We start from the raw sequence: 19,096 nt of genomic DNA, 5'->3' as shown, positions 1-19,096 counted from the left end.
TGCACATGGACACTTAGGCCATTTCCCAGATTTAAATCCCAACCAGCCTATTGGCCAAGAATTTCTCTCCCAGAAATAATGTGGCCCTTTGTTCACCTGGCGTCCAATGCTAGTTGTCTGCACATGAGACCCTCTGGAACATTAGCTTAAGTTCCCAGAGGTGGGAACTTCTCCCATTTACAAAAAGAAAAGTCTGGGCCACGAAAGTTCCACTTCTAAGGATTTCTTTATCGTTGATAATAGTTACACAATTTCACATTTGAAACAAAGTTCCTCATAAGGACCGCACACATCGGTCTGCAGAGAAAGGTACGATTTACACAAAAGCCACAGGAGCCCCATGCGGACAGCTGTCCCGGAGAGGCACGGAGATGGGACAGAGGCTGCAGGCCATGCTCAGGGGTCAGGTCTCCCGAGGACGAGAGCGAGGAGGGCCCAGGTGGCCACCACGCCACAGACCCTGCAAGACAGAGCACGGGTCAGCGGTGCCGGCCGGACGGCCGCGTGTGCGCTGGCAGGTGTGAAAGCCCAGACACACGGGCCCCCCGCTCCGTTGACCCAGACCGTCCTGTCTTCCCCTCACTTCCCCAGCGCGAGCTTCCGCCGTGAGCGCAGAAGGGCTCCGAGACCCACCCGGACCGGTCGTCCTCCTAGCGGTTTACATCAGAGGTTGGCAGGCAGGAAAACATCGCCAAGGGGCCAAACGTCTTGAAGCATGCCGTTTTCTACACATACGGCTCCCAACCGGCAAGCCGAAACCCTTACGACGCAACTCCACCTTTCAGTTACGCGGGCCAAAAAACCCCGATTCAAACTCGACCCCGCTCCGGTCTGCCCGGGACCCCCTTGGGCGCCCCCCTCTGCTGCCATGCAGTGCAAGCCCCAAAAGCCGACGGCACGCCCGCCTGGCTCCCCGACTTCCTCCCTGGCCCTCCGTGTCCTCTGCAGTCTGCATCCCACCTCTGCTGAAAACCTCCTCTGCTGAAAACCTCTGACCACCCGCGGCTTCGCCCACGGCCCTCACCCGCAGCCCTCCACCCCGTCCGGCCCACGTACCTGTGTCCCTTCTCTCCTCGTGGCCCCTCTCGAGGGCCTCCGCCCGCTGCCTGGACACGGTCCTCCCCCGCGCTCTGCCTGGCTCGCTCCCTCACCTCCCTGGAGACTTTAATGGGGTCCCACCTTCTCCTTTAACCGTCCGCCCCTCTCTGGCCCTCCACTCCCACCTCCTGACGGGCTCTTCTTTTTAACAGACGCTTGTCACCTGATCCGTCGCGCAATTCACTTGTCACCTCCCACAGGAGTGTGAGTTCCACGAGGGCAAGATTGCGCTTTGTTCACTGACGAAGGCCTGGAACCTAGGCCAGCACCCAACACAGCGGACGTTTACCAGAGCCCTGTCCGGTCTCACTGACTAACGTTCAGGCCACCATACTCGCCAAGGACCCCTTGACCACACGCTCGCCAGCGAACCGTGCCCCACTCAGCCCCAGCTGGCGCCGCGGGCCAGTCCAGAGGGCAGCCTCGGCCCTGGTCACTTACTGCAACAAGCAGTTGATGTCGGGGGAGTGTCTCCAGTACCGATAGAGGGAGATCTGCAGGGTGGGGTGGCCCCGGTACTCCCTCAGGATGCTCCGAGCGCTGCCAAAAGAGGGTCTCAGGTCAGGCGTGCAAGTATCAGCCCTGCGTCTCTGAGCAGGCCGCAGGAGGCCGCAAGGAGACAGGGCGGGCTGCGGGGCGGGAGGGCGGGCTGCGAACCCAGGCACCTACTCCTTGAACTTATTGGTCAAGAGCAGGAACTGGCTCCGCGACAGTCGCCGGACATCGAACTTGCAGAGATTCTGAAACTCACGGTACACTTGCTGCTCGCTGACCCCAGGCCACCTCCGGACGCTGAGGAGGAGGATGGGAGGTCGGATACTGGGGTAATCTGGACCAGAAAAGTTCTAGAAGACAGGGAGAAGAAAGGAGGAGATTCTCTGCCATTCCTACTGGCAACCTACCCCAGGGTTTGAAGACCCTGAGAGAGGCTAGGAAGGGCTCTGTCTGGGCTGGGAGGGGAAGGAAGGAACGAGCGCGTCCACGCGGGTTTGGGCAGGAAGACACAGAACAAGCCTAGCAGGGCGGGAGCGCCCCCTTCTGAGAGACCCCCGAACCAGACTGCTCCCCGCACGCGGCTGAGTAGGGGAAGGAGCGAAACAAAAGCTACTCACGATCTTAGGGACCCCGGCTCGGATAAGATTCACCTGGTTCACATAGGGAGCCAGCACATCGAGGTACAGAGGGAAGGACAGCTCAGGCAGGGAGCCAGCTCTACGGGGACAGAGAAAAGTCCGGAGCACTCAGGCGTACCAGCAGTTACACACAGGTCCTCGGCCACAGCTGAGGGTCCGGGGACAACAGGGGAAGGCCCTTCCTCCCTCCAAGTCCACGTGCTTCCCCCAACCGGCCAATCTCACAGAGCTCTCTCCAGGCCCAGGCCAAAGCAGAACTTGCACTTTGGTAAAGATCCCTTGACAAACATTAGCAATGGGCTCAGAGAATTCGTGAGAGGCCGCTGTCCCCAGGTCCACTTTATCATCCCTTGATGGGACCATCACCCTTGATTCCAAAAGGCCGTCCCTCACCCCTCGACCCACCACGCCCTGCCTCTGTCCAGACACCACCAGACCCCTGAGCACAGGTCTGTGAGAAGACACAGGCCTTGGAGCCAGGCAGGCCCAGCAGCCATAGAACTTCTCTAAATCTAGGAGGGCTTTTAGGTCAAGAGGACTCAATCAAACAAAAGGATGTAAGGCACCCAGGTGCCACCTCCGGACGCTAAGGAGGAGGATGGGAGGTCGGACACTGGGGTCATCTGGACCGGAAAAGTTCTAGAAGACAGGGAGAAGAACGGAGGAGATTTTCTGCCATTCGGGCTGTTAGCTGCCTTCACCGTCTGGCACGTGGGTACCTCCCGGGGAGCACGGAGATGCGGTCAGAGCTCAGGGAGGAGCAAGAGGGGGGGAATTCCTATTTAAGTTATAAGCCTCACATCAATAGGTCACAGAGGATTGCTATGCATAACGTCCATTACCAAAACAGACAAAAAGGCAGTACCACGGTTAACAGATTCGTCCAAAGTTATTAGCTTTCACTAGTCCACAAAGGTTTCCAAGTCGGCCTCAAGGACCCTGTGTTTCAATTCTGATGAGCTCCTCACCTGGCCCAAATCCTACACAACAAACACGGACACCCAGCTGGCGCTACAGAATGTGTATTTCATGTGTGGTGTCACCGCCTACGAGCGGATGCTGGAAGCATCGAGGATGACGCCGCCACGCATTCCAATTTGGGGTTTTAGAAACGCTTTCCTATATGCCCGATTCCAAGTCCCTCCCCTTCTCCCCGGCCTGACTGCGGGGACCCCCAGGAGGGGTCCCTTATGGGCCTGGACACTCAGCCCTCCTACCTCACTGTGACACAGTGATGAGGAACAGGCAGGTAACAAAGCAAGCTTACACCCCGGGAGGCACGGAGGCGGGGGTCAGGAGCCACAGCTGGCCTTACCGCCTCGGCCTCCCGGCACGTGAGTTTTCCCAGTGGGAACACAGGGGCCAGGACCAGCAGGGAAGGCCACCCTGAGGAGGAAGTCTGCTTCCCTGGGCAGGGACTGCATGTACATAGCGCCCCACACGCTCCCTTTGGGACAGCCACAGGAGCCGGGCGCCTTAGCTCACACCCAGCGAGCCCCGTTCCCGTAACAGGATGGAAGGAACACTCACCCATGTACTCTCCACAGGAGCAAATGTGCCACTTTCAGAAGAACTGGGGACAAAACGCTAGAGATATAACAGGCATCCAGCCTCGACCAGCTCCCCTTATCAAAACAGGCAAAGCCACGCTTTATTTCTGTGACGTGCAACCCACCTAGAAATGAACGGAGAGCCTCGGGATTGGGGAGGGGGGATCATCCCCAATAAAGCGTGAGCCTCCCCCCACCAAGTATAACGACGGCAACTCTCACCTGAGCCACAGAGGAAAGCATCATACGCAGCCTCGTGGGGGTACTTGGTCTCAGCTGAAGCCGTGTTCCAGAAGCGGGAGAGAATCGGGCAGCCGTCAGAACACGGCCTGGACAAGGAGCCTCCTCTCCGCCCAGCTCCACACCCGTGCTGGCCGCACACGCACCACCACCAACCATCGCTCCTCCAGAGAGGGGTGTGCCCTTCTTCCCACCCGCATCGACCTTCACCCCGGGTCCCCCACGACAGCAGGAAGCCGAGGCAGAAAGCTGCCCAGCAGGCTAGTCACGTGTCAAAGGGGAGCAGACGTCCCCCAGGAGGTCGTGAAGCCTTCCAGAAGGACTCCTTTTCAGGGTAGGGGGGTCACGTGGAGCATAGACAGGAAAATGATGGAGCACCCACGTAACCCTCCCACACACACCTGCCCGTGGGGAGACCAGGCCATAGCGCCGCCACCCCAATACTCAGCGGCCTGGGGGTGGCCCCAGCTCACGGGAACATACCGTATTTTTCGCACTTGCTTGCGTGAATAATCACTGGCCCGGAATTTTTGGTAGGATTCAAGTCACTAGTACAGAAGAAAAACAGCGTAAAGCATAGTCACAGAGGGGCCCCTGGGTGGCTCAGTCGGTTAAGCGTCCAACTTCGACTGAGCGTCCACAGCTCGTGGGTTTGAGCCCCGTGTCGGGCTCTGTGCCGACAGCTTAGAGCCTGCTTCAGATTGTGTCTCTCTCTCTCAAAAATACACGTTAAAAAATAAATTAAAAAAAGAAAAAGCAGTCACTGAAAATAAGCCCTTCTTGGGATCTCCTCACCGTCTTATGCTAATATAACTAAAAGTGTCCCCGGGACTGGGGTGCCGTTTTGAAAGAAACAAAAAGGCACAGGTCCAGGAACAGGCGGATGAGGTCTCAGTAAGCAGGCAGCAGCACAGGTGAAGACGGTGACAGAGGCTGCTGCTGGGTCACTAGAGTACTGGCCACACGCTTAGCCTGAGTGAGGAACCTGGATAAAGTTGACACTGGCTCTGCCCAGGGAGCACGCACCTGGTGACCCAAAGGACACATACAGAGCTGGCCCCGCAGCGCCCGAGGCACTAACGTGCACTGGAGGGTACGGAGGCCGCGGGCAGGAGGGACGTGCACTGGAGGGTACGGAGGCCGCGGGCAGGAGGGACGGAAGGCTTCCTGGAGGAGGAAGCACTCCGGAAGTCCTGAACCACAGGAACTCGCTTGGCTGAAGCGATGGGGAGGCGTCTGGCATCTCGCGCACAGTGAAGGCGCAAAGGCAGTGAGGGAAAGGGAGCAAGGCCTGACCTGTGTGTGTGTGTGTGTGTGTGTGTGTGTGTGTGTGTGTGTGTGTGGCCGGAGCCCCCGAGGGAAAGGCAGGGGCCAGTGAAAGAGCTCAGCTGTTGGCAGCGGGGGCAGGGGGAGGTGCTTGAGGAGCATCAGAAAGGCAGAGGAGAAACACAGGCCAGTCAAGTTCACATTTTAAAAGATCACTTGAGGGGCACGTGGGTGGCTCAGTTGGTTGAGTGTCCAACTCTGGCTCAGGCCATGATCTTGTGGTTTGTGGGTTCGAGCCCCACGTCGGGCTCTGTGCTGACAGCTCAGAGCCCGGAGCCTCCTTCGGATTCTGTGTCTCCCTCTCTCTCTCTGCCCGCTCCCCCACCCCCGCCGCCCAGCCTCATGCTGTGTCTGTCAAAAACAAACATTAAAAAAAATTTTTTTTTAAAGATCACTTGAGCAGCAGTGGGAAACGAGGTAGGACAGGCCATGAGGCACCCATGGGGCTACCACCATCCCTGGAATGAAAAATACTCGGGGGCACCTGGATGGCTCAGTTAAGCAGCTGACTTCAGCTCAGGTCATGATCTCACAGTTTGTGAGTTCAACCCTGCATTGGGCTCTGTGCTGACAGCTCAGAGCCTGGAGCCTGCTTCAGATTCTGCGTCTCCCTCTCTCTCTGCCCCTCTTCCGCTTGTGCTCTGTCTCTGTCTCTCAAAAATAAACGTTAAAAAAAATTTTTAAAAAGGAAAATAAAGATTGGGGCAGTGATCCCGGGGATGCAGAGAAGGGCAGACTTGACTACAGACATTCAGGGCGGAAGACAGGCAGAACTCGCCTGACCAGCAGATGTGGCTGGCTTGGTGCCCCCACTCAACGAGAAGACCTTCCCTCCGTTTCCCACCACAGCTTCTGAGAACTGGGTCTGTGCCCAGTGTCTCGGAACACTGGTTTCCTCATCTGTTCAATGAGAGTGGCTGCTCGGTTTAGGACCGTCAGCAGCATGGCCGCTGGCGAACATGTCACAGCCGCGGGCCCAGCGCAAGGCACAGGTCTCGGTCCTTTCTCACCAATGAGCACAGTAAGTCCCACGGCGGCCTGTGCGTCACCTGGAGTCATTTTCTAGGGTCACAGGCCGTGAAACTCAGGCCCAGGGAGATTAAGTAGTTTTCTCAAGGTTGCTCGCAAGCCACTGGGTGGCAAAGCTGGGGTTCAAACCCGAGAGGTCTAGATTCAGAGCCCGTCAGTGACGGACAAAACTCTGGCACGCACACCAGCCCTGAGCACGGCACCAGGTGCCAGAAGGACGTAGAGGAAGCTGCTCCAGCACAGAAGTGGGTCTGGGGGGCAGAGAACAACGCCAGGTTAGACGTGCTTGCGGCCACGTGGGGTAGGAACATCAGGCAGACAGGCGGCTCGCCAGGGGGGTCCTGGAGGTCTGAACGGCAGTCACGGCGGTGGTAGCTGAAGCTAGTGGGGTGGATTCGGTCACCCAGGGACACAGCAGCGAGCAAGAAGGAGGCCGAGGAGCGACCCTGGGAGCGAGGGGAGGGGTGGAAGAACAAGAGCCCACGGGAGTGAATTAAAAACGAAAACCCTCCACAACTCCACGAGAGGCTACCATCAACGGTGCAGGAAGAGAGGGGCCCGGGGTGCCAGGAACGCACCCGTGAGTCAGCCCATCGGCCGAGACCACGGAGGAGTTTGCACTGGGCAAGCTCACAAGAGCAAGTGCTGTGAAGGAAGAAAACCCGGCCTCGGTGGGCCGAGGCGAAGCAGAGGCCCCTGAAGGTAAGTCGCAAAGATACGAACAAAGACCATGTTGCGAGAAGAGAGTCAAGTGGGGAGCTGTCATTTCTGGGTCGGGCTGATGACGAGGGAAAGGAGAGGGCCAGGAGGAGGGCCCCGAGAGGGAGGCCATCCAACCAGCGGAGGGACAACGGGACTAGAGGCTGGGCAGGTGGGCGGAGGGCAGCCCTTCCCTGCCTGGACCCTGCACATGGCAGGCGCTCACATGTGCTGACCAGCAGGAGATACTGCCACAAAGAGGACAACGCTGCAGAGGTCTGGAGGGGAGGGGACCCTTCCTGCATTTGGGCCCCATTTCTTCCAGGAAATGGGGCCCAGGAGGGCCATCGGAGAAAGGCGACATGAGGCATGAGGACCCAGAGGAGACCGTCACATGCTGAGCCGCAGGGCACCCCTGCGGGCTGTCACAGGACAATCACCAACAGAGGCGTCCTTCCAGAACGGTCCCACCTCCAGCTGCCATTGCTCAGGTTTGCTGCTCCCCCCCCCCCCCCACCTCCCCCCAGGACGGAAAGGCACAGCACCCCCACCCTGGTGCCTTCCAGGCATCCGTGTCCCCACCAGCAGGCCCCCAGACCACAGCGGATCAGGGCTGTGAGGGGAAGTGGGAGCCACCGCTCCTGCAGGAAGGTCCGGGGCCATTCACTCAAGTGTTCAGAGCGTGCCCACCCGCACCACGGCAGGCCGGGGACAAACATCAGGGCACTGAAGGAAAGAAGCCTGCTGTGCTGGAGCTTTTCACTCCAATCAGAAAGACATCAAAAGAAGTTAAACCCTGGCCACGAGAGACCACCATATACTTCAGTGGCTGTAGGTATTTTACCTGCTTCCTGCCCCTCTAGATAGGGTTTATCAACCTCAGCACAGGAGTGTCAGGGGCTGGAGAATTCTTCGCCATTGGGGGCTGTCCTGCGCATCCTGTCTACTCGCCAGACACGACAGCCCTCCCCACCCCCCAACAACCAAAAGGGTGTGTCCTGGGGAGTAAAATCCCCCAACGCCCCATCAAGAACCCCCTGCTCTACAAGCAGCTCCCTCCCCCCCAAAAAACAGCCTCCTTACCTGTTTAGGACTTCATAAACTTCTGAGAGATTCGAAACCCTTGGGAAATTCAGTTCCTAGAATTATGGAACAAATCAGAATAAAACTTGTGCTTTTGTTATCTGCTTGGGGATTACCAATGGCCACTGAAGGATCCTGGAAAATAATTCCTATAAACTCCTCTTTCTATTCAAAGATCAGGGTCTTTATCCCTTGATTAGGGCCCTAGCAGCATCATTGGGTTTTCTAGCAGGTACCCAATAACCTAGGCTAGAAAAACTGCAATAACTCCTACTACCTTCCTGCAAAGGCACGTGTCTAAGGGGTTCTGTAAACATATGCCTCCAAGGCACCAGACCACGGCCAAGGACACACATGTGGACACCAGGTGCTCCAAGAACCAGAGAGCCTTGGGCAATGCCAGGTCACCCCGAGCTCCTCTCCGCTTGTGTGGCAAGAACACGTGGGTTCCCTCCGGTCAGCCCACACCCTTCCTGCTTCACCCTTGGACTCTGTCACATGGATATGCACAGCATCACAGACCCGCGGAAGAGCTGGAAACTGGGGAGGGACAAATGATAAACATGGCTCTAAGCAAAGGGGTACCAAGTAACCCAATGCTTTTGTAGCTCCCTTACTGAATAGTTAGGTGACCAGCTTCGGGCTTTAAAATGCTGATCTGATTCCCCTCTCTCTGTTCCTCAGTTTAAGTTCTAAGAAGCATTCAAGCCAGTTGGGTGCCTCCCTTCTCCATGTGCAATTCATACCCTAACTGTGCAACAGAAGTCACCTGGGAGCTTTAGAAACACCACTGCACCCCCAGCCCTCTAAACCATAGGAAGCTGGTGGTGGGGTCCAGATGGCAGGATTTAGCTTCCCAGGTGATGGTATCGTGCCCAGGGTTGAAACCCATGACCTTAAGGCTCAGCAGAGATCGTTAAGAGCCCTCAGAGCCTCCCCCACCCTGTTGAGCAGGCCGCAGATACTTACCACGCATGTATCAAGCTCTAGAACAAACTGCTCCGTGCGGTGCTTTAGATCGGACAAGCTACACACAACTCAGTCAAAACATGGGAACTTGGATGAGGGAAGGAAAAAACTTACAAGCTAAGATGATAACCCAACGTGAAAATACAAAGGAAGTTGTTACTGGTTGTAAAAAAGGAGAGAAGGATTTGAGGAACAATTTTTAAAAAAGAGACGGAGTGAGGGCACATGGGTGGCTCAGTCAGTTAAGTGTCCGACTTCAGCTCAGGTCATGATTCAAGCCCCATGTCGGGCTCTCTGCTGAGAGCTGTTTGGTGCTCAGTGCTCTCAGTGCTGAGCCTATTTGGGATTCTCTCTCTCTCTCCCTCCCTCTCTCTGTTCCTCCCCTGCTTGCACTCTCAGGAGCTCAGGCTCTCGGTAAACAAACTTTAACAAACTGGGACAAAGCAATCCCGTTCCTTACCTTCCAGATGTCCTTTGTCACATTCTTGGTGTCAATGAGAACAGGAAATAGGCTGTGGATATTCAGCTTAAATTGATCATAGCTTTCTGAAGCAAAACACCAGATAGAAGGGAGTTTGTAGATAAAAATGGGAAGGAAGATTCTCCAACCTAGCTTGTCACCAGTGCTAATCCACAAACAAGGCAAGCAAAACAGAACAAGATGGGAATTAAAAACATCCTTTCTTCTGGTCATTAAGGATTTTAAATCTCAAACCAACCTGCCATCACCTTCTGCGGTGGTGAAAGCCAGATGGTTTTCCATTAAACTCAGGATACGGTCTATTGTCATCACTAGTTAACGTAGTTGTAGTGTGAGCCAATGCACACAGGAAGGAAGAAGTGCTATTGAAAAGCGGGTATGAAATGGTCTGTAAGGGACTGTTTAGAGGAAATCCAAGAAAAAAAAAAAAAAAATCAACTAAAAATTTTAAGTGCCCGATTAAAAAAAAAAAAAAAAGCTATGAAGCTATTAATTGGTATATTTATCAAAGGACCACCTGTATGGAGTTTAAAGAGATTTATGGCAAAACAAACCAAAGCAAACCCCACTCTCCTCTGCCCGCTCCCCAGGCGAGCGCTTTCCATGTTCTTTCTCTGGGTGTTTGTTCCCAGATCTGCAAAGGCGCCGTGCTGCGGGTTTCCCCAGTTTTACGCATCCACCTGTCCACCGCCCGCTGGGTGAGAGGACAGCCCGTCTCATTCCTGGCTCTGCCCCCTGCTCCCCTCTCTGCCCCCAACTCCCCCTCATGTCCCTAACACCCCTCCCCACCCTTCCTGCTCTCACAGGGGCCAGGCCGTGGTCCCCAACCTCTCCTTTCTTACCCAGCTTTTGTCCTCCCAGCAGTTTTCTTTTGTTGTCTTAGTTTTTCTGGCCAGTGCGCATTAATTTTACCCCTACTTCTCCCTCGATTCTCTCCATATGCTCAAACTGAGGGGTTTTATCATTTCCGGGGAAGTCTTAAAACCCTCCCACCCTTTTAATCTAGACAACGTACACTATTTCATTTAATCCCCCAATAGTAGGATATCGCCACTATTATCACCCCCTTCTTACAGGCAAGGAAACTGAGAAAGCACCTTGCCGGAGCTAACACACGTGAGGAGGGTTGCAGGAGGACAGAAGCAGGGCTCTCGAGTCCAAGCCTAGAACGGCTGCATGACACTATCGCACATGCAGTGAGGGCACCAGTCAGGCAAAGTGTGGCACAGCCATAAGACAAGGCCACACAGCCATTGAAATGACATTAGGTTAACGGCATAAATGCTTTGGGTGGGGGGGGTGGGGGGGAGCCAAACGCAAAATCAAACTCGTAGCGCAATCGAATATTGTGCTAAATCCCGGGGGGGGGGGGGGGGGGGGGGGGGAATCCAAGTGTTAGGATTGTAGCGGAGACGGAAGGTAGCTTCCTCTCTCCTCGCATTTCTGATCCCACAAGGTCTCAGGCAATGGTACACGACAGCTGCCATCAAGGCGGGGACGGGATCAAGCCGAATGGAAGTCTTTCTGCTGGAAAGTCACCTGGCTTGCACTGGGGGAAAATGGGAACAGGCACAGATCCGCCAGACCCCCGGAAACCCGCGGGTCCCGGGGAGGGGTACGTGGAGGGGCTACCCTGGGGCAGGACTGGGGCCCAAACCCCATCTGGACGTGAAGGGAAGACCGGGAGGGAGTGGCGGGCACGCCCGTACCTGGAAGCGGCCGGAAGAACTTCTCGTGCAGATGCAGTAGGTCTGTCATCATGTTGTGGCCCACCAAGGGCTGCTTGGAGGGATGGACAGGCGGCAGAAAGGAGGGTTAAAACCAGACATCCCGGGTCCACACTCTCCCGCGGGGGGGGGGGCAGCTTCAGAACCCTGAGATCCCACCACACGGTATCCCCCCTCACCACCCCCTCCCATGACAAGTGGCCCCTATGCGTAGATGCCAGAAAGAGGACGAGCAGGGCTTGGAGGGATGTGGGGCAGGGTCCACGCCGGGGGCTAAACTGAAGCAATTCCCCCCAAGCAGTTCCGGGTCAGCTAGTCATGACGTGGGGGACGGGAACCTTAGTGTTTTATGCAGACCCTCTGTCCCCGCTTAACCCGTCGCGATTTGGGGAAAGAAGGCTAGATCCAGAAAGCCGGTTATCAACAAGAACGGACCGCTTCTATCTCAAGGCATCTCATTTTTGTTGGCAGCCGCAGCGTATTACCATGGTCAGAAATACGAAAGACGGCTGGAGGCCAAGAAGAGAGATTTTTCCCTACCTTCTGGGCTTTCACCAGCATCTGGAAAAACACAGAAAAACCCCTCGCAGAGAGAAGAATCTTCTCCTTCCAACAGCTCTCTCGATCGCAGGAGGTGTTCTCAAGGTACCAGCGATGCTGTTTGCTCACTTTTTTCACTATTATCTGAGACAAAAGTAGAGACAAGTCCTCTGAATCCCGGGTTCCTGGGAACGTAGCCATAATCTCACAGAAGGAGAGTGAGGGGAAGACGAGAGAGAGCCTTTCTCAGAGGCCGAGGGAGAAACAGAGGCCCTGAGGCTGCCCACCCCCAGGCGGGAACTCACCCCCTGGTCTCTCAGGACCGTCCAGATGTTGGGGAGGGCCTGCCTCAGCACCAGCTGGATCTCAAAGGCCTGGAAGCCTGCGGCAAGGAGACACACGGCTCGCATGGAACCCCCACAGACGGCGGTTCACCTTCCCCTCGAGAGGAGGAAGGGAGTGGAGAGCTACATGGAACAAACGGAGCGCTTCGGTGTGCCGCGGCCCGGAAGCCCACGGGACGGGACGACACGGCATCCGCATCCGTCCTCGAAGCTGATCTCAGGGCCGCTCTGAAACGGAGGACCCCAAAGGGTCTCCGTGTGGGGGTCACAGCTATTGACGGCCACCACGTTAGCACACTATGCTGAATGTCATAAAGTCCTCTTTCAAAATGATAAACACAGAGGCCCTTGGGTGGCTTAGTCTGTTGACTGTCTGACTTCGGCTCAGGTCACGATCTCGTGGTTCACGTCGGGCTCTGTGCTGACGGCACGGAGTCTGCTTTGGATTCTGTCTCCCTCTCTCTGCCCCTCCTCTGCTCACGCTCTCTCAAAAATAAGTATTTTTTGGGGCGCCTGGGTGGCGCAGTCGGTTAAGCGTCTGACTTCAGCCAGGTCACGATCTCGCGGTCTGTGAGTTCGAGCCCCGCGTCAGGCTCTGGGCTGATGGCTTGGAGCCTGGAGCCTGTTTCCGATTCTGTGTCTCCCTCTCTCTCTGCCCCTCCCCCGTTCATGCTCTGTCTCTCTCTGTCCCAAAAATAAATAAAAAACGTTGAAAAAAAAAATTTAAAAAAAAAAATAAGTATTTTTTTTTTTTTTTTTAATTAAAAAAACCAAACAGGTATGGGGTGCCTGGGTGGCTCAGTCGGTTGAGAGTTCAACTTCGGCTCAGGTCATGATCTTGTGGTTTGTGAGTTTGAGCCCTGCGTCGGACTCTGTGCTGACAGCTCAGAGCCTGGATGCTGCTTCAGATTCTGTCTCTCCTTCTCTCTCTGCCCCTCCCCTGCTTGTGCTGTCTCTCAAAAATAAGCAAATGTAAAAACAAAACAAAACCAAACAAAACAGATCAAAATGCCTCCAGCTTCTGAGTTGAGGTCGGAGCTTGATCTAACCCCAAGCACAACGTGCCTGCTGAGCTGACGCCCAGGATCCACAAGACAGAGGGGGTACGTTTCCCCCGACCCCCACACCTGCCAGTGACCGGCCCCAACACTCCCAGGCTCGGGGAGAGCCTCCTGCCTACCAGCAATACCAGGGAGAGTCATCCAGTCGCCCTCCTCCGCCAGGTCCAGCCACCGTGTCACCTCATCAATCACCACCTTGATCTGGTCTTTATCCAGAGAACTGAAAGCGGGCACACAGAAATGGGAGGTTGGAGAAAACCATGGGAACCACAGAACCTCAAGACAGTGTGAACGTGACCAGGGGTTGAGGGTGCCAGCTTTAACACGGTGATCCGGGCAACAGAATGGACCCCAAAGGGACTATTTTCTGAGCCTTGCTCTGCAACAGAAAGCCAGACGCTTGGCCTATGCTCTCCCATACATTCGCCGGGGCACGCCCCATCCTTTCTGCCTCACTGGGACGCATGCAGGAAAAGGCCTTGGGAGCGAGCCAATACTGAGCACTACAGTCAGGCCTGTCTGCTTAATTCGGCCTTTGGGGTAATAAAGCACCATCTGGTGACATAAGGAAAAGACAGGAACTTTGGTAAGCACATCTTCTCCCATGTTAGGGACACAAGAACATGATGTTATTTTGAGATGAGGAAAGACTCTTCTCCAACATTTGAAAATAACAGAAGGTTAAAAATTCAAATAGTTTTCCTCTTACAAAAAGAGACATTTTTATTGAAAATCCATGAATGAGGATTTCAGGGGGGGAAGAAAAAAGCCCAAAACTTCTGGGAGCGCCTGGCTGGCTCAGTCAGTGGAACATGCAACTCTTGATATTGAGGTTGTGGTTTCGAGGTCCAGCTTGGGTATAGGGCTTAACAAAAACAAACAAACAAAACCCCCCACCTCCAATAGTACGTAGTTATCTGGACCTAATAATCAGCCAGAACATTCCAGAGCTAAAACTGGTCTAATTTAAGCCCCCTCCCGATAAAGGCAAGACTCTAGAGCTCAAATTGCTGAAGTGACTGGTTGAGCTCCATACAACTGACTGCAGGGCCTGTCTGGGGCCCAGGTGACCACGCGATGCTGTCACTGCATCACTCCCGGCCCAGCTCTACGGCATTACGGGGTTTCCAGTAGGACAACTGGCCCTGGGGCCAAAGAAGAGAGGCAGAGACCCCGCCCTCGGGAGCGCTCAGATTCAAGAACACGGGGCAGTAGGTCCAGGCCGAGGCCTATGACCAGCATGGTCAAGGTTACCCAGGATTTACCCCTGAAACCTCCCCAGGATCACACTGAAAGCCAGCACAATGCGTCACAGGGAGTCCCGCAGAGCCCCTCCCCGCTGTGGCACCGGAATGGAGTTCCTGCTTCTCCACTGAAGTACTGAGTCAAGAGTCGGTTCTTCCCCACTTCCCTTCACTTTTGAACATAAAAATCATACTTGATGCAGCAAGAGGGCTCTCATCGCAGCGGAAGGAACGGAACCACCGTCACTCTGAGCTGTCGTGTTTGGCTGATTGCATACTGCCGAAGCCACCCCGGTTAAAGGTGACGCCGCGAGGTCACTGTGCTCTCGAGCCAGCACACCTACCCACAGGAAACGCGGAAAAACACCAGAAACAGAAACCCACGAAGCACCTGGAGAAACAGGCTTTACCTGCGAACTTTCCAGTTCCCAGTCAGGATGTTGTGTTTGATTTTCTTCTCCTGTTCTTCATTCATATATGGGATCCCGTTTTTGAGAAACTAGACAGGATGAGAACAAGCAGACTAGTGGAGGCATCCTCTGTGCAGCAGGAGATGAAAAAGAAGCCCTCCTTGTCCAGTCTCACGTGCACAGGAAATGAGACGCAGCCCAGCTGGACCAAAGAACCTTTAAAACCTTCCTATCTCTGGGGTGTCTGGGTGGCTCAGTCGGTTAAGCATCTGACTCTTGATTTTGGCTCAGGTCATGATCTCATGGTTCACAGGGTCGAGCCATGTGTCAGGCTCTGTGCTAACAGTGTGGACCCTGCTTGGGATTTTCTCTCTCCCTCTCTCTCTGTCCCTCTCCCACTTGTGCTATTATAAATAAATAAAGCTTTAAAAAAACAAAAACAAAAAAAAACCTTCCCCTTCCCCGCTCTGCTGCCATACCTTGTTGTAGTCGAAGCCATACTGATTCAGAAACTGGACACTGGAAGCCTGGAAAGAGAACTCCGAATCCAAAACCCCAAACGTCGTGGGGAAAAGAAAGAAGTTACATGAATGGGCTACATACCTATAAAAAAATAAACGTTAAGAAAAAAAAAAAAAAAAAGCCAAAGACATTTTTTTCAGTTCTAGCCCACAGGGCAGGGTTCTAAGCGAATTACTTCTTTCGCTTGAGAAGCACCTAAACGTTGGCCGCTTCTAGTACTGCTGACTGCCCTGGGGCCAAAGGAAAAAGGCAGAGATCCTGCCCTCGGGGAAGGGTCCACCCCCATCCTGAGTCCACTGTTCAGCACGCTTTCTGCCTGCTGGTGTCCAGGAGTCACATCACCCTCATCAGACCTACCCTGAAGGCTCACAGAAACAGGGAGAGGGGCACCGACGTGCCAGGAAAGACCCCCGGAAAAGATGCTGCCCCAAGAGAGACCTGAAGCAGCCAGAACCTGCAGGGGACAGGAGGCCGGAAGGGCACACAAGGGGAGGAGAACCTGGAACATCCAGGGCCAAAGTGGTTCAGAGCCTGGGGCAGAAGACGGAGGGGAGAGCAGGTGGAGAAGATTAGTGGGCAAGAGCCAGGTGTTTTGCAAAAGGTCTTCATACATACTTGTTTGACTCTCCTTCAATACTGGAAAACACAGACAATCCTACAAGAAGAACAGAGGGAGTGAATACCCAAGCAAAGCTATCAAAAGTTAGCTGCAGAAAGGAAACATTGCAAACGGTACTTTGCACCTAAAGATACTTTGTATGCCTTAGAATAAGATAATCTCTTAAAAAAAAAAAAAATTAGAAACAGGAGAGCTCTCAAACTGTAATTCACACTGAAATTACTAAACTATAATTGTGAATGGTTCTTCAAATACAGAAAACTGACATTTTTCTAGTTTTAAAACTAACCAGAGGAAATGCTAAAGAAAACAGATTTATACAGTGAAGGACTTTAAAATGTCTGCATGGCTAAGAAGACCCTATGGTGAAGTGAAGAAGACTTCAAAGTAGGGGAAGACAACAGAAACATATCTACATGCTGTTTTATATACTTTTCAAAGAGGTCTTACCGTTAAGAAAAAAACTGCAACAGAAAAATAGCAAAGGACAAGGAGAGAGAACACACACACATGCTCAGCATAGAAAAAGCAAGGGTAAAATCTGTTTCAAGACCTTTTTTTGTAAATAAAACCTTATTGAAACATACCATGATCATTTACATATTATCTTTGGCTAACTTCCAGCAACAGAAAGGTAGCTGTAACAGAGACCATATGAACAATCTGCAAAACCTGAAAAATGTATCGCCTACCCCTTTACAAAAAAGGTTAACCCAGCATTTAAAATGTAGATCAGGGGTGCCTGGGTGGCTCAGTCGGTTGAGCACCCGACTTCAGCTCAGGTCATGATCTCGCAGTTCGTGAGTTTGAGCCCCGCATTGGGCTCTGTGCTGACAGCTCGGAGCCTGGAGCCTGTTTCGGATTCTGTGTCTCCCTCTTGCTCTGCCCCTTCCCCGTTCATGCTCTGTGTCTCTCAAAAATGAATAAACATTAAAAAATTTTTTTTAATGTAGATCAGAACAATTAGATTTTTCCTCTACCAGGTGGGCAAAAAAGTGAAGACTGATCTTACCCAGCACGAGTGAGGAAACCAGGCACGTTCAGTGCTTTAGTAGAAGTCAGTGTAAATTCTGTGGATGGCTGGTAGGAGAGGGATCGTTTGGCCCCCCAAGTTCATACTTTCATGCACATACTAACTCCACAACTCCACTGCTGGTAGTATACCAAGCACATCCATAAACACCAGGACAGTTAACACAACTTGTTTGATTACACACAAAAGGTAAAAAGGCATCATAAGGAGACTGAGTCAATCTGTACATTCACAGCTAGAACACTACGTGACTGTTAAAAAATGAATGGGAATCTGTTTATGCTGATATAGAAAGATGTCTAAGCCCCATTAGTGAAAAAGTCTGCAGAGCGAGACGCTTTATAACAGGATCTTGTTCTTGCAGGTTTTAAGCAAAAACCACACGCATTTTTTCTTGAGAGAGGATACAGATTCTTTAATGTCGATTTACTTAGGCATGGGAACAGTGCAGCTAATTCAGTTTCTGCTTGTTCCCAAACGTCGGGCCCCACAGGCACAACACGGCCAAAACTGAAGCCAGCATCTCTGAAAGGAGTCAAAGCTGTTTTACCAGCAGGAAACCCAAAGGCGATACAAACCCCTCCTTCAGTAACTCTAGCAAACAGCTGAAGAAGAAACTCACCAATCTGACAGATTGTGAATTGCTGAACACTCTGACGGGTCTTTAGATACCACTCCGAGGGCAGGTCGAACAGGCTGCGGAAAAACAGACATCTCCATCCCACAGGAAAGGAAATGGTGTGAAGGCACCCCAGACTCCACTTTGGATCAGCCTCTCTCAACCACAGCAGCATTTTTCCTTGTTACAACTATTAGGTACTCCCAGTGCTCAGTGGACAAAGACCACCCCCACACACACAAAGTGCTGTCCTGCCCCGCCCCCCCGTGCCAACAAGGTGTCTGCAGAGAAAGAATGTGCAAGTGGCCAGAACACCAGTCGGAAGGGCAACAGGTGAGCCCCTCCCTAGCTCAGCTGTAAGGCAGCTTTGGCTTTACCTGATCTGCTGGGGCCGGGACTGGTTAGAACGAAGGCCCGTGAACTCTATGTCCAGACCTGCGGGGGAGGCAAAAAACAAAAAAAGACAAGAGTCCGCAGACGCAGACCATTGCCACGGCTCTTCATGTTGTAAGTGTTGCAGGTGAGCGAGCGTACTCGGCTCAGGAGGCCAGGTGGGGTCAAGAAGGCAGAAAGGAGAAAGCCAAAGGACAAGCCAGGCCCCTCATCCCATCCGCTCGGCTCCACCTGGACCATAGTGGGGCCAAGGAGTAATCGCTGCCTAACGTCCCACCGCCCAGGCCCCAGAAGGAATGTCCCCGTCCGTCGGAAGGGCCCTCTCTGCGCCTCCCGCGGCCGGCCGAGCGTCCCGGCTGGGCCTCACCTCCCTGCCCCTGTCCCGCCCGCGCCACACCCTGTGCAGGCTCCCGTGGGCCAGAGGGATGCGGCGACAGGGCCCGGAATCCCCGCCCTTACCCACGAAGTCCGCGCCCAGGACGAGCTCCTGCAGCAGAGGGAGGCTCTGCTCGAACTCGTCGGCGCCCACGTCCATGGCCACGCAGCTCCGCCGAGGGCGCCCGGTGCGGCCACGTGCAGCCACGCGCTTCCGCCGCGCCGGCCGCCTTAAAGGGCTCGCACGGGAAGCGGGCGGCCCGGGAGCCTGCGATCGGCCGCGTGCCGCCACCTGCCCGCCCACAGGTGTCCGCCCTTACACCTCGGCCGCGGGCGGGGCTCGCTTAGACCCCGCCTTCCAGCCAAAGCCCCTTTCCCTTGCTCCGCGCCGCAATCTCTGCAGCGACTTTAAGGTGCGGTTTACCGAGACCTAGGGTATTAGGACGGGTGGTGGGAGAAAATGGTGCCTGAAGAAGGGTGAAAACGGGCCGGTAGACAGCACCTGGAGGAACTGCGGTACGTAGGTCAGGACGGCAGCTGTGGCAGGGTGGAGGGACCACCTCTCGTCCGCTTTGAGATCAGCACTTGTTCGCACTTCGCC

At 54.2% G+C, this 19,096-nt stretch overlaps 1 protein-coding gene across 3 annotated transcripts; it reads right to left on the bottom strand.

Moving 5' to 3' along the window:
- Nucleotides 1-207: 207 nt before the first annotated feature.
- PNLDC1 (PARN like ribonuclease domain containing exonuclease 1) lies at nucleotides 208-18,698 on the bottom strand. Of its 3 annotated transcripts, none has more exons than XM_060617038.3 (19): nucleotides 18,580-18,698; nucleotides 18,105-18,162; nucleotides 17,731-17,804; nucleotides 16,072-16,111; nucleotides 15,414-15,537; nucleotides 14,935-15,023; nucleotides 13,400-13,500; nucleotides 12,181-12,257; nucleotides 11,876-12,019; nucleotides 11,318-11,390; nucleotides 9,588-9,673; nucleotides 8,159-8,214; nucleotides 4,505-4,569; nucleotides 4,004-4,057; nucleotides 3,762-3,804; nucleotides 2,244-2,310; nucleotides 1,768-1,943; nucleotides 1,540-1,638; nucleotides 208-460 (listed from the first exon to the last, which is right to left on the bottom strand). In XM_060617038.3, the coding sequence occupies exons 1-19, from the start codon at nucleotides 18,653-18,655 to the stop codon at nucleotides 397-399; spliced, it is 1,566 nt and encodes a 521-aa protein (XP_060473021.1). In that variant the 5' UTR covers nucleotides 18,656-18,698; the 3' UTR covers nucleotides 208-396. The 3 variants fall into 3 exon arrangements, with proteins under 3 accessions (XP_060473021.1, XP_060473019.1, XP_060473020.1); XM_060617036.3 differs by having other exon boundaries at nucleotides 2,211-2,310; nucleotides 18,580-18,697; XM_060617037.3 differs by having other exon boundaries at nucleotides 2,211-2,310; nucleotides 11,318-11,387; nucleotides 18,580-18,697.
- Nucleotides 18,699-19,096: the final 398 nt, after the last annotated feature.

This window comes from Panthera onca, chromosome B2 (genome assembly GCF_046562875.1).
Source record: "Panthera onca isolate mPanOnc1 chromosome B2, mPanOnc1 haplotype 2, whole genome shotgun sequence".
Lineage (NCBI taxonomy): Eukaryota > Metazoa > Chordata > Mammalia > Carnivora > Felidae > Panthera > Panthera onca.
This window is presented reverse-complemented; position numbering and strand designations above follow the sequence as displayed.